The 25910-nt window shown below is 53.3% G+C and overlaps 2 protein-coding genes across 7 annotated transcripts in view; one reads left to right on the top strand and one right to left on the bottom strand.

Moving 5' to 3' along the window:
- Positions 1–3304: 3304 nt before the first annotated feature.
- Positions 3305–15844, bottom strand: AMPD2 (adenosine monophosphate deaminase 2). 5 transcript variants are annotated; one of them, XM_023232519.3, is made up of 19 exons: positions 15693–15844; positions 15049–15186; positions 9903–10033; positions 9544–9674; positions 9108–9176; positions 8909–9017; positions 8420–8606; positions 8016–8157; positions 7814–7903; positions 7431–7560; positions 7055–7249; positions 6837–6968; positions 6547–6710; positions 6115–6241; positions 5860–6023; positions 5432–5552; positions 4941–5114; positions 4565–4675; positions 3305–4415 (listed from the first exon to the last, which is right to left on the bottom strand). In XM_023232519.3, the coding sequence occupies exons 2-19, from the start codon at positions 15056–15058 to the stop codon at positions 4206–4208; spliced, it is 2397 nt and encodes a 798-aa protein (XP_023088287.1). In that variant the 5' UTR covers positions 15059–15186; positions 15693–15844; the 3' UTR covers positions 3305–4205. The 5 variants fall into 5 exon arrangements, with proteins under 5 accessions (XP_023088287.1, XP_023088284.1, XP_023088288.1 ...); XM_023232516.3 differs by lacking the exons at positions 15049–15186; positions 15693–15844 and adding an exon at positions 14060–15005; XM_023232520.3 differs by lacking the exons at positions 15049–15186; positions 15693–15844 and adding an exon at positions 12983–13097.
- GNAT2 (G protein subunit alpha transducin 2) overlaps positions 15684–25910 on the top strand; it is a 16361-nt gene continuing 6134 nt past the window's right edge. The window contains exons 1-4 of one of the 2 annotated variants that reach the window (XM_031936543.1): positions 15684–15865; positions 22371–22541; positions 24798–24840; positions 25119–25260. In XM_031936543.1, the coding sequence (XP_031792403.1) occupies positions 22424–22541; positions 24798–24840; positions 25119–25260 (303 nt within the window). In that variant the 5' untranslated portion in view covers positions 15684–15865; positions 22371–22423. Of the gene's footprint in view, positions 15866–22054; positions 22542–24797; positions 24841–25118; positions 25261–25910 lie in introns of those variants that run through there. The other variant, XM_026456703.2, reaches the window with a different exon arrangement.

Genomic DNA, 25910 nt, shown 5'->3' on the forward strand with positions numbered 1-25910 from the left:
GCCTTTATTGGAATTTCATATGAATACATTCATAAGTGAGGCAATACTTTGATATGGTAAATGTTCTGATGTAGGGTTTAGAAATCAGGATTATTGTCACCCAACCAAACACCCTTACCCATCCTCTACCCCAGCCTGGGGGCCCAGATAGCTCCCCAGTTACTCTCCTCCACTCCCCCAGGAGTGGGCATGGAGAGGTGACCCCATGTAGGGCATGTGAGATGTGGCCTGGCACACGGCCCTCATGCTTCCCAGTCCGAAAGCTTTAGGGACAGATGAGGGACAGTCCCTCAGTGTCGACTTCACTCAGGACAGGCCCCATTGGAAGGAGACAGGTCGGGTTGCCTGTTTTATTTACTCCCTCTGCCACCCACCCTCTTTTCCCCCACCCCCCGATTCCATGTAAGATCTGGCCGCTGACCAGAAAGAAGATGTGGGCTCCTTCACACACACAGGCACACAGAGCAGGTCGAGAGGAAGGGCGGGGCGTGGGGCTCCAAAAGAGGAGAGGAGGTGACGGGCTGGCATGGAAGGTGCAGGCAAGGTCGAGGGCAAGGAAATGACTTTTTATTTCGGCTCACATACTTTGATTCATTTCTATCAAGAACAGTAAAAAAATTCTACCTTGGACCTGGTGATTTCACTCAGGGCATCTACACTAAGGGAATAATCCGGAGAGATTTATGTAAAGATAATAATAGCTAATATTTACTGAGTTCTTGCTTAGTGCTTTATATCCATTGGCCGATTGAATCCAAAATCAACCCATGAGAAAAGTGCTATTATTATCCCCATGAAATGGGTGAGGACCTGGAGGCACAGACAGGAGAAGTAACTTGCCTAAGATCACACAGCCTGAAAGTGGTGGAACCAAAAGTCAAACCCAGAGTGCACATTGTTGATCACATGAGGCCACAGTTATTCTTAACAGAGGAGAGCTGTAATCATAAACCACGGGAGGTTCACCAGGGGGTGGTACACAGTAGTTCACAGTCCTATTTGCAGAGTATTTTAATGACATGTGGAAAGACGTATGTTAAAATAATTTTTAAAATAGGCCGGGGTCACGCACGGTGGTTCACACCTGTAATCCCAGCACTTTGGGAGGCTGAGGTGGTTGGATCGGCTGAGGTCAGGAGCTCGAGACCAGCCTGACCAACATGGTGAAACCCCGTCTCTACTAAAAATACAAAAAATTAGCCAGATGTGGGTGTCACGCGCCTGTAATTCCAGCAACTTGGGAAGCTGAGGCAGGAGAATCACTTGAACCTGGGAGGCAAAGGTTACAGTGAGCCAAGATTGTGCTACTGCACTCCAGCCTGGGCAACAGAGTGAGACTCCATCTCAAAAAAAAATAATAATAAAAAATTTTAAAAAGCCCAAATCATCCATGTGAAATCAATTCAAAAATACCATTTTAAAAAGACCTGAAAAGAACACACAAATATGCATAGATATGTATTAAAATATCTACATATATCTCAGGCATGCAGCAAATATTTGGTGAAACTGAATATTTGGTAGATTATGAGTGGGCTTTTTACTTCTTCCTGTTTTTCTTTATTTTCCAAAATTTTTTTAATGAAAATGATTTTCTTTTCAGATAGGAAGAAGTATTAAGGGCTTACTGTTTTAAGATTATCTTCTCTTCATAAATATTTGAAAGAGAAATTTCTGAGAAACTAAGAAACCAGAGGGAAGTTGTTTAAAAAATAAATTGTGGGTTGGGCGCGGTGGCTCACGCCTGTAATCCCAGGACTTTGAGCCCAGGAGTTCAGGACCAGCCTGTGCAGCATGATGAAACCCCATCTACAGGTGGCACGTGCCTGTAGTCCCAGCTACTCATGAGGCTAGGGTGGGAGGATCACTTGAGCCCAGGAGGTCACTGCAGCCTGGATGATAGAGCAAGACCTTGTTTCAAAAATAAACCATGGAGAGGCTGCTAGGAACTTCAATTTAGTAATATTCTTAGAGCTAAGCCTCCGCACACACTAAGAAAAACAGGAGACAAGAAAGTGAACTGAAGGATTCTATTAAATGACAAATTCAATGAGTAAATATGGAGTCCTAAGCGCTGGCAGACGGGACAGGCAGTTCTTGCCTCCGAAAGACCTTCTAGAAAGATCTTTTAATCCTGCTTCCTTGTTAAAACAAAGACAAGAAACAGCTCAGGTGTGTTATTATTCACCTACTTGAAAAGTGAGTTCCTCTCACCCTTGTAAAGGGGGATCCTTGGGCAGCCAAGACCCACCATGGGTGGGGGAGCCCTGGACTCACCACCTCCCACCCTCATTGGGCTCCAGCATTCAATTCTGTGACATGTAAGTGGCCAGGATGAATTGGCAAGGGGTGTCTTCTAAACTGAAGGGCCTTGGGTCTTGACCAGGAGAGGGCTTGGCCAATGGGAAGTGGGGAGGGATGAGGAGAGCTTCTTCCCGGGGCACCTGCTGGGAGGCCCAGGGCCAGGTGCAGACCTGCTTGCTGAAAGAGGCCGGGGTGAGGGAGAGCAGCTGACAAGAAGGGAGGAGGAAGCCAGCGGCCTCCCAGCCTCCCCCTCTTGCTCCAGCTGCTCTGGCTTTGGGCAGGCCCTCAATTACACAGACTCATGCTGTTCCAGGGCTAATCGCTTCTGAGGCAGCCAGCCAGGGGAAGACAGGCCTCCCCAGCCAGCAGCAGGGGCAGCGAGGGCACATTCCACTTTCCTTCTTTACCTGGGGAGCAGACTCCAGCAACCTCTGTGCCAGGGAGGTGCTCCAGAAATTGTGTATTAAACATGGGACGGAGGCTGAGGTTGTGGGGGCAGGCGCTGGAATCAGAATGCACAGGCTTGTTCCAACCTCTTGCAATAGAATCTGCCCGAGAGTTTGCAGATGTCTGTGCCACACCTTCTGCCTATTGAATCAGAATCTCTGAGAGTATGGCCTAGAGAGGGCCATCTAAATAAGACCCCCCCAGAAGACCCTGGCCTCAGGTTTGCCTGTAGGTGCTTAGTCCCCACCTACCAGGCCACCCCCTCAGAGGCTGGAAGAGGGGAAGAAGTACAAGGTGGGAAACAGACACCAGCCTCCGAGCTGGTGTGACAGGGGTGTGCCGCAGACGTGGGGCTAGCTGTCCCCCTCATGGGGGACAGGCTAGATGAGGGTCGGATGGGTATATCCTCTCTCCCACAGCTTCCTTTGTCAGTTTCCACAAGCACAACATACACATCACCCAAGACTAGTCCCTCCCCTCAGAATGTGCAGTGCCTCCATCCACAGCCACCTCCCACCATGGTGCTTCCTCTCCCAACAGAAAGCCCACCTGCTTCATTAATTAAATAATCTTTATTTCTCATGCACTAGGAAAGATGGGTCATATGAAACACTGCAGTTCACAGCAAAGGCCTCGGTCCAGAACATAACACAGGGGCCAGCTGGGATCAGGATCTGGTCAAAGCTCTGGCAGTCACACTGGGAACACCACTCCCAGGGTTGAGTGGCAGATCCAGGACCTTGCAGCGACCGTGGCCCCAGACATAACACAAGGCAGCTGCCCTCTCCCACAGAGGCACAGGAAGCTGACACCCAAGGAGCACGTGGGCTGGGGATAGGACGGAGAAGGCTGCTGGGCAGTGACTTGGCGGAGATGTGGTCCAGCACCTCTGCCACCTGCGTCTACCCACTTAGGCCAGGAAGCCCGGGGCTGTGACTGAGCTCTCAGCCCAGCTCTAGCCAGTGCCGAGCTGTTGGAGCTCCACAGACCCTCAGCAGCCACGTGCCCACAGCAGAGGTGTACAGGTCCCCCGCCTGCCCCTCGGTTACATGAACAAGACAGGGGCCTAAACTCCAGCCCTGGCCAAGGCTTAGATTTGTCCAGGAAGGACCTGAAAGGCTAGAGGGGCCAGCCCCCCACAACCATCCCAAGCCCCTCTGGACACTGGAGAAGCCCGTAGGACAGTCAGGCTTCTGAGGACCCCAGGACAGGGCCACCAGCAGGGGGGACCCTCAATACCTGGGCCGTCAGGTGCTACCTGAGCCCGAACAACAACGAGCAGATTCCCAGGCTTTGCTTTCACTGGGCGGCTCAGGGACAGTGACATGGTCGGAGACATGCAAGACAGAGACAGACAAGAACGGAGACATGCAGAGACCACACAGCATGGGAGGGGTCTGAGGACAAAACGTGGTAAAAGTGCTGCGATGTGGTGGGCACTTCATGGACCAGGCTCACTGAGGCCCTGGGCTCATGGTGATACCCGCCTCCTCCGGAATGGTCTCCAGCATCTCGCTCTGGACTGCCTGCGTGATGAGCGCCAGCTCCTGGCACAGGGTCTCGTAGCGGTAGCCCACGCGGATGTCTGGCACGTTGGTCCGGCGGATGTCATTCCCCTCGGGGCCTTCCTTGGTATAGTTGGGTCCCAGCCAGTGGCTCTTTACCTGCAGGGAGCAGGGGTAATGGGCAGGGCTGCAGCCAGTGCTGAGGGGCCGTGCCCCACCCCAAGCCATCCCAGGGACAGGTCGGGACCCCAAATGCAAAAGAGGGGAGAAGCGATGCCATGCCAAGGTCCAGGTAGGCGCTGTAGTACCTTGTGCGAGAAGCCACTCATGAGCACGCTGTTGCGGGCCAGCTCACACATATCACAGGAGCTGAGCTTCCACACCTGGGTGGCAATGCTGTACTCCTCCATCAGCGGCTCCTGCACGGGCCAGGTTCCCTCAGACGAGTGCGTCCTGGCTAGCTGCCCCTGCCTCCCTTCCCCCGCCTCCCCACATGCTCTACCCACCCCGGTCCCCCATCCGCCCAACCCCCCAACTCCATAGGACTTGCCAATTGGCCTGCTATGCTCTACCACCAGGGGGCAGCACCAACCCGAGAGACCCCCCCCCCCCCCCGCCCTCAACACGAAAGACCCCAGCGTCCTGGGACCCGCCAGCCTGCCTGGCTGCCTGCTGGGCTCTGACCTTGGTGAAGTGGAACTGCAGGGGATCATCAGTGGACAGGGAGACCATGAGGCCGCGGGACAGGTACTCCGGTAGCGGATTCCGGTGGTAGCTGAGGAAGAGGCTGTTGTTGCTGAGCGGGGACATGGCGATGCCAATCTGGGCCAGGTAGTACAGGTACTGCAGGACGGGGGCCTGGGCAGGCAACAGGGAGGGAGGGCCTGTCAGGTGGCCTCGAGGCTGGGCAGGGCACAGTGGTTCTGGGGGTCCAGGCCACAGCAGAGGGAAGGGGGAGGAGAATCCAGGCTGGGCCTGATGTGCAAAGGGTGAATTAGTCAAAATCCAAGTTGGGGCCCCAGACTGGAGGCTGGGGCGGGGGAAGGGTGGTTACATTGGGAAGGCAGAATCTAATCTGAGGGCTGGGTGGGAGGAGGATCGGTTACTGAAGGGGCCCGAACGGTTCAGAGGAAGGTGAATAATTGGGAGGGAAGGCTGGGCATGCAGATCCTGACCTTGCGCAGAAGCAGCCCGTGGGAAATGTTCTCAGCCAGCATGAAGGCTGACACCAGGTGGTGGATGGGTCCAGCCTCCCCACAGTGTGGCCTCAGTACAAACGTGTGGAAGCCCCTCTGCCTGGGGGACATGAAGACGGTGTCAGCTTCTGAGCCGGGGATCACCTGGGCTCACTGGAGCCCCTGACCTCCCAACCCAGCCTACGTATGTCCTCCAGCCGATAACTATGCAGGCCTGGGATAAGGGGGACAGGGGTAGGTTACTGGCTGTGAGGGGTGAGAGATGTAGCTCCAAGGGCAGAGAAAGAACCCATCTAGTCCAGGCAACAGGTGGGTCAGAGGTCTAGTGGCCCCAGCCCAAGGTGCCAAGAGTGAAGTTTGTTGGGCAAGAGACGACACAGCAAACAGACACAGGGTGGTGCAGGCACCTGCGCAGGTGGTTCAACATGGCCATGTTGGCAAAGGTGTAGTACAGGTAGTAGGCATAGGGTGGGTTGTCCTCCTCCACCCACGCCTCAGGCAGGGGGCTCTCCAGGTTGAAGACATGGTTCTCAGGCTTGGACTCGTCATCCACACTGTCAAAACCATCCACCTAATACAGAACCCTGGGGTCAGACCCAGAGCTGCAGCTGGACGTGAAGCTGGCTGTGCTCCCCATACCCAGCCCTGTGCTGCCTGCTCACATGCTCCAAGAACAGATGCAGCTCCGGGTGGCTGGCAGGGTGCACAGTGGCCTCGAACAGTGGCAGGAAGATGTTCTCCAGCATCTCCTGGAAGTTGGCCAGCTGGCCCTTGGTACGGTACACATCACTGCAGGCGGGATAGAACATGCAGGTATGTGCAAGTCAGGGCCAATGGGAGGAAACCCAGCAGGCCAGTAAGGGTCAGAGCTCGGCCCAAGAGCATAGGGGCGCATCTGAACCACACTGGGAAAGCAAGGATACCCAGGTGGGCCAGGCTGGACAGACCATGGGTGGGACCAGGAAGCCCTTCCTCGCACTCAGAGGGGTTGGCAGGGACAAGGGAGGTTCAGCCATCCTAGGAGGGCAGGAGGCAGGCCCTGACCCCTTGAACATGACCCCACAGGTTCCCCTCCCACTCCAAGGGACACTCACAAGAGGCGGGGCACCTGCACCAGCCAGCGCACGTTGGGGGAGTGCACACGGTGCATGACGGCCCAGCGCGCCAGCTTGTCCCACTCATCCCTCGAGCGCCCGTAAATGGAGAGCCGCAGCTCTGCATTCTGGTATTTGCTCTCCTCCAGGTCTGACATCACCTCCTAGACATGAGGTGAGCGGAGTCAGAGCTCTTCAGGGGGCCATCTGCCCACCCTCCTTGAGTCTCACCCCCCAAAAGCCCCCAGATCCTCAGGCTCGAGGCTTGGCAGGGAAGGCGGCCTCCTTACCTTAATGATGTGAGCAAAGTACTTCCCAGATACCCTGTTGTCCGTCTTGATGAAGATCTCTCGGAGGACGGACTCCCCAATAGGGTTGTATTTGGCATTAAACTTGTCAAAGCGATGGAAAGTGTTCCTGTCCTGGGGGACGTGGGAAGGCTCAGGTCAGCCCTGACTCCTGGTCCCCTGACTGACCCAGTCCCACAGCCCACACCACTGGCACAGACCGCATGCACATCCAGCGTGTCCACACTCAGGTCGTAGGCCGTGAGATTCATGCTCTCAAAGACCTCCCGCAGCGTCTGTTCACGGCCCTGCTCCACGTGCACGATCTCCTCCAGGTGCCGCTTCATCGCCCGCTTGATGAAGCGCAGCAGATGCTTCTGGTTCATGCAGGACGAGGCATGGATGTGGGTGTCCACCTGGAGTGGAACAGGGCACTCTGCTGATCCACCAGAGGCCAGGAAGGTCTGGGGCCCAGGGCAGTGCGATGGGAAAGGACCCACTGTACTGGATGCTCTGTGGGGGGCCTGGCCCTTGAAGGGGAGGCTGGGCAGAGGTGTGGGATGAGGACATGGAGAGGGTCACGGGGTCAGGGCCCACCTTGCGGATGTTGTAGAAATCTCGGTGTGGCACTTTCTTCTGGGCGGCCAGCTCCTTCATCTCATTGAGTAGCACGTGCATCTGGAACTTGGAGCTCAGGTACTGCAGCCGGCGGTAGCAGAATGACTTTCTGGGCATGAGGAGAATAAGGCAGGGACTTGGGCCCTGAGGGGAGGCAGCTGGGGAGGGCCCGGGTAGCAGATCAGAGAGCAGGTGGGAGGGTAAGGATGGAGGCTGCCAAGAGGCCAGTAGACTGCAGGCAAGTAGAGGGCTCAGCAACTAGGAAGGGCAAGACACCAGGTGATGGGAGCCTGGGGCAGAACTGGGGCTGGAGAATCTGGGCTAGGAGGCAAGCTAAGTGTCTGGGATGGCCGGGGACTCACATGGGGCCATTGATAATCAGGGCCATCAGCACATTGACGTCAGCCACAAATTCCTGCAGGTCAGGGTATGGCAGCTCCACCTCTGAGCAACTGGCATGGAGGGGAGCTTGGGTGAGGAGAGCAAGCCGAGCCCTGTGGCCTCTCCCAAGCCAGTGCAACCTCCCACGCTGCATCCCCGCAACACGCACCACACCCCTCTTACTGCTCGTCAGGTTCCCTTCGGGTGTAGACGTGCACCACACCCCGCACCATGCTCAGACCCAAGCCCAGGTCCCCAGGCATAGTGCTTGGCTCACAGTGCTCGTACGGGTGCTGCTCCAGTGCAGGGGGGTGCACCGGGGCATCTGCAGGGGTGAGGAGGGTAAAGTCAGAGCAGGGCTCTTCCAAGCCACCCACTGCCCAACCCAAAGTCCCCACGGAGGGCAAGAGATGTTGAAGACCCAGTAGGTCAGACAGCTCCTGCCCAACCTCCACCCCTGCACACCAAGAGGTTGGAATGAGGCTGGGTGTAGGGAGAGGCAGGCAGGGCAGAGGTGCCCAGGCACTAGGCTGAGGAAGCCCAGGAGGTTAGGGCACATGGGGTGGGGCAGAGATGGGGGGTCCCACCAGCAGACACAGGGGTGTCGGGGCCCTGCTCATAGGTCCGGGTCTCCAGAGGCTTTTCAGCCAGCTGCTGCAGGTAGCGGCGGGTGGTGGGGCAGAAGCTCTGCAGGGACAGGGCCATGTACTTCTCCCGGATGAAGAGCGCCCGCACCACACTCTTGGCTGCATCCAGCAGGTCTGTGAATGGCACCTGAAGATGAGGACATGCAATCACCATCCTCAGTCTCGGACTCAGAGACCTCCTCCCTGAAGCTTTATCTCACACCCCAAACTGTCCTCACCTCCCACAGGCCCTGGCCCCCAGGAATACTCAGATCACCCTGGTCCAGCACATCAAGTGGCTCCCAGCCAGCCCCTCTCAGAGCCCCTCCAGCTGCTGGAAAGAGAAACACCCTCTCCAGCCCCCACCCCCAGGGCTCCAGGTTGGGGGAACCCACTAAGACACAGGTGATGGAGATTCAAGGCCCTGCCCCACGTACACCCCATACTCACCCCACACTTCTCCTCCCCGGAGATGGTGACCCGCTGAAACTCCCGTTCCAGCACATCACGCTCCCGCAGGCTCCGGTCACCCTGCCCCTCACCCTGTTCCTTGTAGAGCCTGCAGGGGGTGCATTTAAGGGAGGGGTTTGGAGCTGGCAGAAGGGCAGACTCCAGTTCCGCATCCCCTGTGCCCCTCTGCCCTCCTCACTGAAGGTCCGAGTCACTGTCTGTCTTCAGGAAATCTTGCTTGGCCCGAAGCAGGATGTCCGGCTCCAGCCTAGAGGCAAAAGGGGTGAGAGGTCAGGCAGATCACGAGGGACAGCCCTTGCTCTCAGGTCCCAGCACCACACTAGGTGCTGTGCACATGTTGTCACATGTGATCCTCAAAGGCAGAGCTGCAGAACCCTGGGCTGTTCTCACCCACTTTAGAGATGAGAAAGCAGACCCATAAGTTAAGCAACATGACCCAGCCACACCGGCAGCTAGAAGATAGAACAGAACCCAGCAGCCCGACTCCAAAGCCCACTCTGTGCTCCCTGTGCAGACCCCCCAAGGGAGGGTGCGAGGGAAAGAGGCAGAGAAGGGGCTCTGACAGGGTCTGGACGGGTATGGAGGGAGACTAAGCAGCTGCCTGCTGGGCTCACTTGACATCCTGGCTGATCTGCCGCTCCAGCCGCTGCCGCCGCTCCTCCAGCTGTTCAATGGGGCTCTCCTCCGGGAACTCATACGGGGCACTGCGGAGCTCACTCTCAGCCAGCGAGCGGGTGAACAGCTCCTGGGGGGAGGGAAGGAAGGTCAGCATGGCTGGCCCTCCGCCCTTGGGCACTCTCCTACAGAGTCTAAAGGGTGGGGTGAGGGCAGCAGGACCAGGGGTACCTGGGAGAGGCTGAGGATCAGGAGACAGCCAAGCGTGAGGTGAGGGGACAGCTGAGGTGAGGGGTGTGGGGAGCAGAGGCAGGGCATGGAGACACAGGGTGAGGGTGCGGGTGGTGCCAGGTGATACCTCGGCGATCTCCTTGCATTTGCCATCCATAGACGTGCGCAGGTCGAGCGGGAAGTGCTTGAGGCAGGGGGCGGGGCCCGGCAGGGATCGGGCAGACTGCAGCGGAGGGGCCCCCAGACCACCCCGAGCCTCTGCAGAGACAGTGATGCCAGGGTCAAAGGGTGGAGGGGTAGCCCCTGAAAGCCCTGGGCCCCTGCCCTGACTAGGCCAGCTCCCGAGAGAGCCCAGGGTCAGGAAAGAGGGCAGTCTCTCCTCAGTAGCTGAGGAGTAGGCCTGTGTGTGTGGCTCCCAAAGGGCTCACCCTCACCTCTAACACAAGGACCCCTCACCATTTCAGGCTCGGGGTGGGGATTCTGAGTCTGCCCCTAGAACAAGTAGATTCATTACCTCCACAAACGAGAACTGAATCCCAGACTAGAGCCTGCTCCCTCAGGCCATGAGCATCTCCACATGACTACCTCCCAGAGGCAGGTGCACGTGTACATGTGAGCACACATGCACGTACGCACAGACACCCGCAGAGACACACACCAGGCGCTTGGTAAGGACCAGGCGGCCACACCAGGGACCCCCAGCTTGCAGCTCTCAGGGCAGGCAACCCAGGATCAGACCCGTCCCCGGACTAGCAGATTCTCCAGTCAAAGGGGCAGGGCCCTGCGCCTGACATCCTGGACCTGTGCAGCACAAGAAACGCCACAGCTGCTGCTCAGCTCTGACCTGGGGACCGGCCCTCAAGGGAAGAGGAGAGGAAGTGGAAGGCCTGGTTGGCAAGGGAACCCTACCCTCCTCCCTGGAGGCCTGCCCTCTCCCCCAGGGCCCCACGGCTGCCAAAATGTGGCCTGGCCTGCCCCTCTAAAAGGAGCGGCCACAAACAGTCCGTGTCACTCAGGCTCCAGGATCTGGGCTGGGGGCACCACAGAGGGCCCTGGGGAATGGAGTGTCAGAAGCCAGGGGTCTTTCTCCATCAAGACTAGAGTTTTCATCTGTGCCACACGGAGGATGGCACCAGAGGGCCGTGAAGCCGCCGATCTATGGGGACTGCCAAGGCTTCCAGCCTACCCCGAAGGACCCTCCCTGGGCTCAGCAGCCCCAGCTCTTCAGTGGGAAGCTTTCCACACCCAAACTGCCTCTCTCAGCCGGCTGTAAGGAGTGCTCCCCTCCAGCACCCTCCACCCTGGCTTAGGGAAGGATTACAGGATCTGCCTGGGTAGCCGGCCTTAAAGTCTCTGCACCCATTTCCCAATACTCCAGGACTGGTCCCAAAGCTGGACGAAGGGAAGAGGGAGGGGCCTTCCCCAGATCCAAGACCCCGTCCCCTGCACACCCTGGGCCCTGCCTGAACCCTACCTGCAGAGTGCAGGCAGCTCCAGCCAGCAGCCCTGTGCCCCTTGCCCGCCTGTTTGCCAGTGAAGCTGCAGCCAGTCCCTCAGGGGCTGGCACAGGCTGTACCAAGTGCAGCTGCAAGCAGGGGAGACCCTGAGATGGCCGTGAGCACAGAGCTAGGGGAGTTCAAGGGAGCCCAGAAACCAAGGAAAGGAGCATCACAGTTGGGAGATAAGATGAACTCCAGAACTGAAGAGGGCCTCTGCAGTGCCAGGGAGGACCCAGCCAGATGTGAGGCTCCTAAGGGGGAGTAGCAGGGTAGGCTGATTTGGGCAGGGCAGGCCGACCGGGAGGAGCCAAGCCTCCTTAAAATCCACTGCCCTAGGGGACAGTCAGTGGACGGGGCCTGGCTGGCCAAAGAGTAAGAGGGGAGAAAAAAGAAGGCAACAGCCCTCCTCATCTCCACACCCACAGCCCCAGGTCAGCCTCCCATGGCAGTGGCCTTGCTGCTCACCACTGTCCTCTGGGTCCTGACTATGGGGTCCCTTAGGACAGACAGGGCCTTTGCTGGGGAAGAAGCTAACTGGCAGCTGAGGAGATGGCCCAGTCTAGGTAGGGGCCAGTCACTGAGGCTTCCCCGCTGCCCAGCTGCTCAGGGGGCTGGTTCACAGGCCCCTAGACTTGCAATCCCTGATCCAAGCCTATCATCAGGGATGGGACAAACTGTCCAGAATCAGTTTGGGAGAAAGGGAGCTAGAATTTGGAGGGCATGGGTCTGATTCTGTTCCTGCTTCCAGGCATGTCTCTACCTCCCACTGGAAGGCTTTGTGTCCTCATCGACAAGTGGGGTGGTAAGTGCTGCCTTCCCTGCCTAGCCACAACTGCCATAAGGCTCACAGAGATAATGGCTCTGCAAGTGTTCTGCAAAACACCAGGCCCTGTGCTGAGGCGAGGCCTGCAATTATGAACTCCTGGGACCCTCAAAATACATCCTACTTGTAGCCCTGCCCACTGAGGACAGTGGGAGGTTCTCTGGGCCCAGTGCAGGGTGAAGGCAATAGGCCAGTAAAGGGCAGTAAAGTGAACTTGGCAGGGGTGGAGATGGGGTGACTCTATCTCTTACTTGGAAAAGGACAAAGTAGAAAGAGGAAGAAAAGAGGGGAACCTGCCTCACCCCCAGAGTGTAAGATATTTTCTTGCCCAAGAACCCTGATTCTACACACCTCCTCCCTACATATGGCCCCAGACCACTTCTAACTCCATCTAGGGGAGGCCGACCACAGACCTCCATGGCTGGTTCATATTGGGTTAGCAGGAGTTGAGTCAAAGGCCTAAATCTCAACCCCCTCTCCTAGCACAGGGGTCGGGGGCTCCACAGCAGTCCTGGGGTGAGCAGGACAGATTCCAACAGCCAACGCCATCCCCCCAGCCTGCCAGGCCACTCTCCAGGGCTGCCACAGGCTCACTGAAGGTGACACACAGGCAGTAACCTCTACGTTCTCAGAGGCCAGGCCTAGAAGACTCAGCTGCCTGCTGGTCCTTTCTCTAGGGGCCAGCACCACACACATACACCCACACTTACAGAGAAGTCAAGCAACAGCCAGAGTGGGCCGCTCCAGAGCCACTCCCCCCAACTCTGAGATTCTGAGCACCCCATCTGCCCTCTCGACCAGGAGCCCCTCACACACTGCCAGGACTGCCTCAGTAGGCACAGGGGTGTCCACGGCTTTGACCCCACAAGTGTCAGATGCTCTTACCATCTGACCACTGAAGGGTCTCCAGTTCTGGGCTAGATCCGTATCAGTTGCCCTATTGCTGAACCAAACAGGGCCAGGGAGGGCCCCACCCAGGAGACACCCTTTCTGGATGGCACAGACCTGGGCACAGAGAACACCCTCAGGACAGTGCAGACCTTGCACCAGGCATCTTCAATGAAACAAGAAAATATAGGAGGTTGATAATAGCGCTATAGCTACAGACAGCTGCAAGGGTGGGGGCAGTCAGCATGATCTGGTCATCAAAGTCAGGGTGGGTCTTTCCTTAGCCACGAGGCCTGGGAGCAGACAGCAGGCAGACAGCCCTCTGCAAGCACAGAGCCAGGCAGCCAAGCCGTCACTGAGACAGGCACTGCCGCACCTCGCTGCCTGCTCCAAATGATGCAGAGATGCTTACTAGAGTGAGAGACGAACCAAAGGGTGCAGGAGCACACGCAGTGCGGGCGGCAGCCCCAGTCTGAAGCCTGCACGGACCTGACCAAGGACACCCCATACTCCTAAGGAGGCTCAGGACATAGACAAGGAACGAGCAAATAGCAAACGATAGATACAGTCAAGCCCCCAGTTGTGGGATGCCAGCCAACAATGGTTGTGCCCAGATGTCAGACCCCCAGTGAGGGGGATCTAGATGTGGGGTCCTAAAAAGTGGAACTAGTCACAGAACAGCCTGAGCCTGTCTGGTAAAGGCACAGGCACCAGAGTGGCCAGTCCACAAAACAGTCCCACACACCCCCACTCCATTCACACATGCTCCACACGCAGTCTTAGCACATGCACACGCTGACACGTGTGCACACACACCTCTTGCTGCACCCACACCATGCCCACTCCTTGTGACAGAGGACAGCATCCCTGGCACAGATATCTCAGATCCACCCCCCCCCCCCGGCCACCCCTCACCCCACCTTCCAAGCCGGCTGTCCCTGGGACTGAGGTTAAGAGGCATCACCACAGAGAGGATGCCAGAGGAGGTGGCCTCCTCTGAGGGGACCAGCAGCTTGGGCGAGGTGGCAAGACAGAGCCCAGCATCTATCCTGAGGCCAGGAAGCACACACTCACCTGGAGCTGCAGTGGAGGCCTGCAGGCTGGCCCGCTTCTTAAAGGGATATTTGGCCTTGGGCTTGCCAGAGCCAGATGGATAGGATGCCATGGCTGGGACCACGGCGGCGACAGCGGGGGAGTCTGAGCGGCACCGGCTGGGGCCTGGCTCTGCCACATCCAACCCCTTCCTCCGCCCCGCCCCCAGCGGGAGTGACTGATGCAGGAAGCAGCGGCTCCGCAGGCGGAAGAGGCCCTGGCCACGATTTCTCATGTTGTCTAGGCAACCTCGGGGAGTGGGGCCTCCATCTCTGCCCCCTATCCCTCCCCTCCCTTCTCAGTCCCCGGAGTGACGTGACTGATGGTAGCTGGGCTTGGCGGGGGGCGGGGGAGAGAGTGGGTGGAAAAGAAGATGGGGAAGGGCCAGCCCCCAGCTCTCCACTAACCCACCAAGAGCCCTCACCCCATTATGCCAGGGCTCCAGGGCCAAGAAGCCAAAGTCCAGGCTAGCTGGTCCTTCCAGCTAGTCTGGAAGAAAAAAGAATAACAAATAGGAATTCAGCAGCGAGCGAGTCCAAGCTCAAACACAGTCCTCCCGGGGCAGGGCTGGCAGACTCCGTGAAAACCCAGCACCCACTTTCCTTCCACATCTGACCCTCAGCTCCGGGGGTAGCTCAGCTCTGGGAGGAGGGGGAAGAACCGAGAATCCCAGCCCAGGAGGGAGGGGCCTGTCTTGGGAAAATTCCACCGTCGCCAAATAGCTACCTCCTAGGAAGGCAGGAAGGCCAGGAGACCCCCTTGTCTGGGGGTCTGTGACAGAGACCCTAGCCTCTTCGGATTTTTCCTCTGTCTCTGCACACTCTGGCTCTGTTCCCCAGGCCCTCGTAGGAAGAGCTGACCGCCTTCCCTACGTCCTGCTGCTGTGCTGTGACACCCACCCTCTTGTCACCCTGGCCACAGCACTTCTCTGTCCCAGAGACCCTCCCTCCAACACACGTACACACACTCACCTGAGGCCATGCTGTCCGAGTTCCGAGGGGAGGCTGCCCACGAGGGTCTGCACAGCAGAAAGCCCGGGTCCTGAGAGAGGGCAGGGTGGTCGGGCCCCAGACTCCGGCCAAGTCACTCCAAGGGCCCCTGCCCTGGCACTGAGATGGGGAAAGTAAGGCAGTCTTTCAAAATTGCCAGCTGGCCGGAGGTGGACTCCCGCAGATCTCGGCAGCCAGAGTGGCCTCAAGGCGACCCCGGTGTCGCGACCACCCAACCCCGCAATCGCAATCGAGAGACGGGTAGGCCACGTGCTCCCAAGGGAGCGGGACCCGGAACTCGTCCAGGTTTCTCTCAACACTCCCTGGGCATTCAGGGTCGGACTCCCGCGGCCGGACTGTGGGGGAGTCACGCAACAGGTGCGACCCCACGAAAATCTCGCCGGCTCCGCGCCAGGCTCTGCGGCCCTTGGCCCCGCCCCCGCCCCCGCCTGGCCCCGCCTCCGCCTGCCGACCCCGCCTCGCCATTTTTTTCTCTTCCTGGGCGCCACGTGGGCAGCCACCACACCGCAGTAGGGCTGGCCTGAGCCGACCCTGGGTCTTGGGCCAGTTTCGTGCCAGTTTCGTGCGTCAGCTTCCTCATCCGTAAGATGGGGTAATGACAGTACCTCACTCAAAGGGGTTACTGTGAAGATTAAACGTCAAGTCCTTTTACACTGTCCTGGCACGAAGTCAGGGCCCAATGAAAAGTAGCTGTTGTTATCGTCCCAGGATTCATTTTAAGCAGAAGTCCTGCCCCTGCAATCTCACCTGGTCGTCTGTTTTCTTCCGGCCGGCGTAGGTAGGAGGCTGTGCCCTGCAATTCTGGCTCCCCTTCCCACATTTCTGTATTTGGTGGTTAAGAGCTTTAACTCTAGCCAGAATGTCTGCGTCCAAATCCAGATTTCACCTACTTCCTGACTGATACTGGGCAAGTTACCTAACTTCTCTCTGCTTCTGTTTCTTCCGTAAAATGAGTGTAAGAGTACCTGCTTTATATGGTGGTTAAGATGAATGAGTTAATATAAGTTAACTGCTTAGAACTGTGCCTGGCCTGTAGTTAGTACTCAATATTCATGTATTCCCATTGCTTTAGCCTTGGCCTTGGTTCTCTATTGACACTCACAGGTTGATTCACTTACAGCCGTTCTGGGGTCTGCAGACATCCTATCCAACAAGCATCCCCACTGCCAAGAGGTAGAAAATCCGACCTAAAGGGAACTTGTGGAGCGAAGTCCCTGAGACTTCACTGAATATAATTAAATGCATCAGCAGGAATTAATCTCTTCCCTATTTTCCCTCTTGTGGGAGGCCTTTGCTCCCCAAACCCAGTTGTTCTAATGCTGTTTGTCTGGCTCCTCCCAGTTCTCACCACCCCCACAGCAAAGTTCCTTCCCAGACTCTGCCTGCCTCTTCTCTCCCCACGCTGGATTCTGGACCTTGAACCCTGTGCTCCACCTGCATCTGGTGCCACTTGCATTGATCCCTGTCTACTGTTCCCTGAACAAACTTAAAAAAACTTGGCCTCTTCACCTCACACAGAATCCATAAAACTAAAAAGAGAACAGAGATAACCAGGTTTACCTATCAAAATAGCAAAGACTAAAAAACAAAAAAACAAACACTAATGCAGGTGGCAAGGGTATAGTTAGTGAGATGGGAGACACACACACACACGTACATGTGCACACACATTACTGGTGGCCTTGAACACTGATATAATCTCTCTGAAAGCCATCTGGGAATATATAATCAAAAGTTTCGAAAAAGGTTCTTATTATTTGACCCAGTAATCAATTTTCTGGAGTTTTTCTAAAAAGAGCTGCCAGAAAAATACGTATGCAAAAAGTTGCTCAGCACCACAATGTGTATTGCATAGGAAAGTTAGACACTTTAAAGGCCCAACAGTAGGGGAATGTTTATGTAAGATTCATACCATGAAATACAGCCATTAAAAATTGTTCTTGGAGAAATGTTTAATGATGTGGAAATGTTTACAATATAAAGTCAGGTAAAAGAATGGATGCAAAACACTATATACAGAATGGTCCTACTTATGTGATATACATGGGTAGAAAAGCAACACACCAACAAGTTTACCAATGATTATCTGTAGTGATGGAATTATGGGTTATATTTATTTATTTGCATTTTGAAAATTATCATACCCATAACTTTTATAATCAAGGGACTAGAAATCAATAAAAATCTGTAAAAATCCATAATTGACTCCACAGTCCCCCCAACCCAGACTTCCCTGGGTCTTAACCCCAGACTTAAACTAGTCTGTTTACATTCATGGCCCACTGAATTGGTCTTGGGGCCCTTAGGGATTTTGAGGCTGATGGACTCTCAAGAATGAATAAAATGAATCTCAAAAATCAAGTACCATGTAACTACATAGAATGTCATGTATCTTCTGATAAGATGCAAATGTTGACATAGTTTTAAAGATAGTATCTTGCATTGGGCCAGGCCTCTTGAGCATCCTGCTTAATGGAGACCTACCTACCTCAGCAGCCGATAGGTGGCAATCCTTGCCCTCCACCCAGCTCAGGCAAACCAGTTCATTAGTCCCTTTATGCTAGTCCCCTAGTCCCATCTGCAACACACCCCTCACTCTACAACCCTCCCCTGTTTCCAGGTCATCTGGTGTATTGTCGCTGCTAGGAAGTCAGCCCTGATTACAGTTAAGCATCAGTCCCTCCACCCACTCAATACCAGCAAGAATCTCAGTGAGGTTTCATTGTCTATGCAGAATAGAGCTTGGGAAATAAAGGCGTGAGTCATCCTAAGGCCTGGGCTTTTTTCACACTGAGGCCTTAACATTGCTTTTGAGCCTCTGGCATCTTCCCTAGCTCCAAACACAGCTTCCTCCCCTCCTAGCCTGTTCCCCATATGGCTCCTTAACTGACCCTCCTGGAATCCCAGCTCCCTAACTATGGTGCACTCCTGTTTCTCTGAAGAACTGCTTTTCTTTGCTTCTGGACTTCAGCTCACTGTAATGTCAGCCTCCCTAGCTAGGCCAGAACAATCTTCACAGATACTAAACTTAGGAGAGAATATCTGCATCTCCAAAAAGGTCCTTGGCCAGGGCAATTTCCCAAACCATAACTTATGCCTAGGCCCTTCTAGAAATAAGCTGTGCAGCTCTGCTTTCTCAGCTTCTCCCAGCAGCCAGCTCCCTCTACCCCCCACCTCAGTCACCCAGCATTGTGTTTATAGCACCATGCAGCTGTTTCCATCTGTACTTGTTTATAAGACCCCAGTGGATTTTAGCCAAACCCCTTGCCATGGAAGGCGCTTCACTGGCTGGCTCCAATTTCCCTTTCTTGTCCTTATCTTCACCTCCCAGCCCTCCACTCCATGCACCTTTCACTCCAGTCCAGTCACATCAAAGTCCAGGTCTTCTCTGAGCACACCTTGTATCTTGTACCTCTACCTTTTTTTTCATGCTCTTTCCTTTCCCCAAAACACTAATCTCCCATTTCCACTGTTGTTCTGCTTCTCTGTGGAAAGTCTATTCATTTCACGATCACCCTTTTCTTTCTTCTGCCATAGAATTTGTCAATCTGACAGTCAGCTGTGTGTTTAATTGCCTTTCCTACCAGGGGTGAGTGCTAGGTCTTAAACAGCTCTGAATTTCCCAGCACTACTGCAGTATCCCTTTCACTGATTTGTTTTTCTGTGAATTTCCCCCACCTCTGCCTATGGACTGGAAGGTCCTGAAGGTAGTTCCTCATCCTTCATGTCCTCCCACTCCATCTGGGACAAGTCTTTACCCACAGTTCACTTAAGACAAGGCTTACCACGGATGTCAGACAGATCTCTTAACTCAGGAAACATGCCCAAATCACTGAGAAACAGTGATTTACTTTTCATCCAAAATGATACGGTTATAAAGGGCTGTGAATCAAAACAACTGAGCTCTGGCTTGGCTTCTGATACTACCTTGCTTATTAATGTGAGGATCACTTTTCTGTACTTCAGTTCACTCACCTCCAAAATGGAAATAGCACTACATACCTTACTTACTTCATCAGGAAACTGTCCCTAAATGTGATCATAAAGTGGAACAGCTACAGCAAAGGCACAGAGTTGACAACAGAGACAGAGGCAGGAGGTCATGGGCATCAGGATGATGTATGCACAGTAATGGATCTGTGCTCTCAGGCCAGGCGAGGGCTAGCAGTTCCCTCTCTCAGCTTTCCAGTGAGAACGGGGAACTTCCACCCAGTAGGTCAGGGAACAAAACAGAAGCAGCACAGAAGTTTGCAGAGGTAGTTGTAGAAAAAGGAACGAGCCCACTTTCCCTATGTGTGAAACAAGTTAGTGGTTCTTTTAACAAGGGCTGCTGTTATCGAGTTCATGCATTTGCCCATGCTTTCTCTCTCTGGCTACTTATGTGGGAGTAATAGAAAGAAAGATCACTGGTTTGTCTGTTTACTAGGCCATATAACTTCGTTTTTTTGTTTTTGAGACAGAGTCTCACTCTGTCGCCCAGGCTGGAGTGCAGTGGCACAATCTCGGCTCACTGCAACCTCTGCCTCCCGGGTTCAAGCGATTCTCGTGCCTCTATCTCCCAAGTAGCTGGATGTATGCCACCATGCTGGGCTTTTTTTTTTTTTTTTTGAGACAGAATCTTGCTCTGTCACCCAGGCTGGAGTACAGCGCCTCCTGGGTTCAAGTGATTCCCCTGCCTCAGCCTCCCAAGTAGCTGGGATTACAGGTGCCTGCCACCATGCCCGGCTAATTTTTGTATTTTTTTTTTAAAGTAGAGATAGGGTTTCACCATGTTGACCAGGCTGTCTCGAACTCCTGATCTCAGATGATCTGCCCGTTTCGGCCTCCCAAAGTGTTGGGATTACAGGCATGAGCCACCACTCCCAGCCTAATTTTTGTATTTTTAGTAGATAGAGGGTTTCACCATGTTGGCTAGGAACTCCTGACCTCAGGTGATCTGCCCACCTCAGCCTCCCAAAGTGCTGGGATTACAGGCACGAGCCATTGTGCCCAGCCAACTTTAAACGAGTTACTTAACTCTCAAGTCTCTGTTAATCTAGTCTGTAAATTGGGGACGATAGCAGTTATTGTGAGAATTAACTGTTATGAGCCACTTACATTGTTCAGCAGTTATTATAATAACTATAATAATTATTAATAGTTCCAGGCAGCCCCTTGAACAGTGTGGCCTTCAGCATAGCTCTGGCCTCAGTGTGAGTTACCAGTATTGTGAGTAGGCTACAGCACATCTAGCAGTGGGGTATAATTACTGAAACCTTATAATGAAGATTCCAAGATAGTCACAATTTCAAAGAGACTCTCCTGTTTTCCCTTAGGTCAATAAGCACTTTCCAATTTGATGGGAAAACATGGCTACCATGGAAAGCCCCTCAGCAGCTGCCTATTTCTCCATCAGCCCCTACAGTCGCTGAAAGGTAGTGTGAAGGAGGAAGATAATTAGCTATGGCTCAGGGTACCTGATAGGCGGGGAGACCTAGATTCTACTCCTGACCATCCCAGTCCCAACTGGCCACTGCTGCACAAGTCCAGCTCTAAAATGAAAGAGCAAATTACATCCTTTGAGCTCAGTTCTCCACCTTGGCTGTACACTAGAATCAGCTGGGGATGTTTTTAAATTCTTGTGCCTGGACTGCACTCCAGACCAATTTAATCAGTATTTTTTTAAAAGCACTCCAGGTAAATGCCACTGTACACTAAAAGTTGAGAACTGTTTCAGGCCAGGGTTTTTCAAACTTCACAGACGTAATAACTACCTGTATTAGCTTAAAATATTTTCTCTGGCTCTGGAGTTTGATTCTAACATACCCTTTAAAAACATGTACACTATTTTAACATCTCAGAAAGCAGGGTGATCTTCTAGTCAGTGGTACCTAAGACTTGAGGACACACAGAAACCAGCAACCCAGCTGATTCTTAGGATTAGGTAAGTTTAGGGGAAAACGGTTCCCTAGGGCAGTGCTTCCCAATCTTTAATGTCTTTAGAGTCACCTGAGATCTTGTTAAAATGCGGATTGTGAATCAGGAGTTCTGGGTTAAAGCCTGAGATTCTGCATGTCTAATGAGCTTCTGGGTGATCTGATGTTGCTGGCTCCTGATCCGCATTTTGGGCAGCAAAATTCTAAAACATCTCCACCTGAGGAGGCTCCACCAGCAAGACTCATTTAAGTCAACTGAAATAATTGGCATAGAGGAGTACAACCTGTGGAGTCCTAAATGTCTGTGAGGCAGTTACTAGACCACACCCTCATTTTTCCCCCACGAAAGGGCAGCTGGGATGAGAGCCAGAGGGAGAGAGAGCTGCCCCAACCTTTGAGAAGCCAGAGTCTGGAGTCCAATTTCCCAAAGAAGCAGAGTTTGTTGTGTGAGGCAGCACAAACCCCACACTGAATACCAGCAAAGTTCACTTATGAAGTGAAGCTGGGACTCAGCTGGCTTTAGTGGGCCGAAGGGAAGCAACCCCATTCTCTTCACCATACACCCTTTTTCTACATTTATTCATTCACCAAACCTTTTGATCCACGAATAAACTACAGGTTCCGAGAGGTTCAAAGATGAGTCAGATTTGGTCCGTTGAGCTCCAGGGGGAGAAATGCAGTGAGGGAAAAGATTTGTAAAACGACATATAATATGAAATGATAAGTGCCAATAACAGAAGTACAAAGAGAGGGGCCAGTACAAAGGAGCAATGCTAGCAGCTTCCTGGAGCAGCAGCCACTGTGGGACCTGAAACATTCCTAATCTTCCCAAGGAAGGGCACCACCCAAAACAAATTTCCTTGCCAGGACCAGCCTATGGTAAACGAGTATGCTTTGATACCCCGAAGCCCTTGAAACCAAGACCTCATAATCTGGAGACTCAACATAAGGAATGCTTCCTACCTATGTGCCCGTAATCTCTAGCTCTATGATGCAAATAAATCCAAGGAAGCAAGAGACTTTCAGGGGATGAGCCCCTTAAAGGATGGAAGTGGTTGTGCATCCTATCCTTCTGCCAGAACCCAGCAGATCATTTCCCTAGTTACATAAACATTTGAGTCTTTACCCCTTGCCATATTGACAAAGCTCTTAATTGGCTTGACCTATCACATTGCTAGATATAAAGGCTACAATCCCCAGACTAAGAAGTAGGTCTCCAGTTGGAGTAGGGAGTCTCAGTCAATGTAGGCAGAGTACAAGACCCTACAGCCTGCTCTCTTACCTGGCCTCGTATAGACCAGCTTTTAGGGGAGCCAAGTTGGGATCCTCAATTCCAACTCTTTTCCTTCTCTTCCGTCTCACATACAGGAAACTTTACGAGAAAGGTTTAGGGGCCTGAAAAAGGTGATAAGACGGCAAAGATGGGAAGTGGAGCCAGTGCTGAGGACAAAGAACTGGCCAAGAGGTCCAAGGAGCTAGAAAAGAAGCTGCAGGAAGATGCTGATAAGGAAGCCAAGACTGTCAAGCTGCTACTGCTGGGTGAGTGAGATTGGAAGATGAGCCAGAGAAGGCAGGGGTCCTTCCTGCTTTCCTGAAGGGTCAGTGGGGTCTACCTCACCCCATGGGAAGGGGGTGTGGCAGGACATTTTTCCTGTCCTCCACACCGTCTCAGGCTAGGTGATCAGGAGATCTAGAGCTGAGTTAATATGGGGCCTAAAGAGCCACCCCAAGGGGATCCAGAATGCCAAGGCTATTCCGGAAGTTTTCTACTCTTGAGTGAGGAATAGTGCAAGGGCCACCATGAACCCTCCCATTTCCAAATCTAACCAAACCTAACACATCCTTTAGGCTTCAAGGACCCTGGACTTGCACATTGTACCCAATCTGCAGTCAGAGAACCCTAAGCCAAGAAATCAGAAGAGAACAGGACCTTCCCTCACGAACAGGCTCACAAATCCCAACATACAGTCAGTGTCAACAGTCCCAGAGATAGTCCCACTGGTTTTTGCCAAGTATAGTGGTTTCTTCTTGTTTGCAGTAAAAATTCTGGAAGTAGGGGGCCCTGAGTGAGGAGGAACGGTGTCTATGTATAGCAGTCCCTTCCTGGCTCTCTATTCAATAGCCACCTTCAAAGCCCCTGCCAGATGGAAGGTTCATCAACTTGATGAGCTCCTAAGCAGATCACTGGTCTGTGTTGAGAAAATAAAAGCACCTCAGTTTGTCAGGGAAATTGATCATGGCTGTAAATAAAACCAAGACAAGAACATTTGAGACATGTGACTTAGGAAAAGAAACCACTGGTACCACAGAAGTAGGGTAGCTGGAGCAGGTGGGTCTATGTAGCAGAAGATTGGATGCCTGAGCTGGGTTTCCAAGCCCTCATAAGGGATCTGGGAATTGACGCACTAGGCTAAGGTGCCTTCTTTTCCCCCAGCTGATCTGTGGCACAGTCGTAAGGACACACTAAAGGAGCATATCTCTGTAAGCTGGACCCAGACTCTAAGGAGCCCAGGAGGTTACGCAGGGGGAAACAGAGATGGCGGGGCCACTGAGAGATCTTTTAAGCCTAAGCAGATTTCTTCTAGATTCAGGATAAGCTGCTTAGAGGGAACAAGCACAAGCGAAATGGGAGGAGGCCGAGGCATTAGGGTAGTATAAACTCAGTATTGAAGGTATAAGTTTTTGATGGGGAGAGCAGAGTGTGAGTGAGGACATTAGGACACTTTAGTCAATAAAGGAAACCCACTTAGTCCCATCCAAGATCAGGCTGAGCAACATGGTGAAACCCTGTCAATACAAAAAAAAAAAAAAAATAGGCTGAGTGCAGTGGTGCACGCCTGTAATCCCAGCACTTTGGGAGGCCAAGACAGGTGGATCACCTGAGGTCAGGAGTTTGAGACCAGCCTGGCCAACATAGTGAAACCCTGTTTCTACTAAAAATACAAAAATTAGTCAGGCGTGGTGGCGTGAGCCTGTAGAGTCCCAGCTACGCAGGAGGCTGAGGCAGAAGAATTGCTTAAAACCCGGGAGGCAGAGGTTGCAGTGAGCCAAGATAGCACCACTGCACTCCAGCCTGGGAGACAGAGCAAGACTGTCTCAAAAAGAAAGAAAAAAAAAAAAAAAAATGTAGCCGAGCATGATGTCGCACGCCTAGAATCCCAACTACTCAGGAGACTGAGGTGGGACGATCACTTGAGCCCGGGAAGTCGAGGTTGCAGTAAGCCGAGATCATACCATGACACTCCAGCCTGGGCTACAAACCTGAGACCCTGTCCCAAAAAAAAAAAGGGAACCGGCAAGGTGATGAAAATATAGTCTTTTGGTGAAATGATCCAGCTCTCTCCAATCCTACCGCAAGATCACTCTCCTGAGTCAAAAATAGGCATAGAGGAGAAATATTAAAGGACTCCCCCTGAATCTGTTAGTGGTTTTCAACAGGGAGATTTTGACTCCCAGTGGTCATCTGGAAATGTCTGGAGACACTTTTGGTTGTCACAACTAGGGAAGTGGGGTGCTATTGGCCTCTAGTGGGTAGAGGCCAGGAGTGCTGCTGAACATCCTACCATGCATGAGACAACCCAAACTAAATAGTACTGAAGTTAAGAAACTGCTCTAAATCCAGGTTGAATGGCCTAAGCTCAAGCCTGCCAGAAATTGAGGGCAGCAAGTCATCCCTATGTGTTCTCCTCTAACAAGACCCCCAAGCAAGCAGTGGCTCTGACTTCTCCCAAGCCATCTCCTGGAAGGCTGGGGAGAACTGGTGGAAATCGAAAGCATAAGCATTTTTCCTTCCAGGTGCTGGGGAGTCAGGAAAGAGCACCATCGTCAAACAGATGAAGTGAGTAGCAACAAAGCCCCAAAGCACTGGGATAGGGTGAAGAAGTCAGCCAGTGGAGGTATTCAAAGTGAAAGGCTCTTTAGCCTCAAAGAGCCCAGGTATAAAGGATCTGATTCCAATGCCCCTCATCTGTACCTCTTGCCCCCACCCTCCACTTTGAGAAAGCAGTAGCAACAGAGAGATAGGATTCTTATGACCCTTTAAATACCCCCAAATTCCTAATCCCTTAGGTCTGGTTACTCAGGTCCAACTAAAGACAGAGTGTCTGCCCCTTGCAGGATCATTCACCAGGATGGCTATTCACCAGAAGAATGCCTGGAGTTCAAGGCTATCATCTATGGAAATGTGCTGCAGTCCATCCTGGCTATCATCCGGGCCATGACCACACTGGGCATCGACTATGCTGAATCAAGCTGTGCGGTATGTGGTTACTATTATGTGGTTAAGGGTGGAAGCAGAAAGGCTAGAAGAAACATACAAACTATATGGAAAGATGGGTAAGAAAAATAGTAACTAAAATCCCACCTGCTGAGTTTCAAATCTCTTAATGCAGTCCTGGAGAAGTAAGCAACCTCCACCCTTATCTTTCCTGGGACAGGGTCTTGCTCTCTCGCCCAAGCTGAAATGCAGTGGTGTGATCATGGCTCACTGCAATCTCACCCTCCCAGGCTTAAGTGATTCTCACACCTCAGCCCCAGTAGGTGGGATCACAGGTGTGCACCACCATGCCCAGCTATTTTTTTTGTCAAACTCCTGGCCTTAAGCAATCCTCTGGCCTCAAACTCCCAAGGTGTTGGGATTACAGGCGTGAGCCACCGTGCCTGGCCTCAAGCCCTACTTTATAAGAAATATTTACAAAATAGGCCGGGCGCGGTGGCTCAAGCTTGTAATCCCAGCACTTTGGGAGGCCGAGACGGGTGGATCACGAGGTCAGGAGATCGAGACCATCCTGGCTAACACAGTGAAACCCCGTCTCTACTAAAAAAAAAATACAAAAAAAACTAGCTGGACGAGGTGGCGGGCGCCTGTAGTCCCAGCTACTCGGGAGGCTGAGGCAGGAGAATGGCATG

Source organism: Piliocolobus tephrosceles, chromosome 1 (genome assembly GCF_002776525.5).
Source record: "Piliocolobus tephrosceles isolate RC106 chromosome 1, ASM277652v3, whole genome shotgun sequence".
Lineage (NCBI taxonomy): Eukaryota > Metazoa > Chordata > Mammalia > Primates > Cercopithecidae > Piliocolobus > Piliocolobus tephrosceles.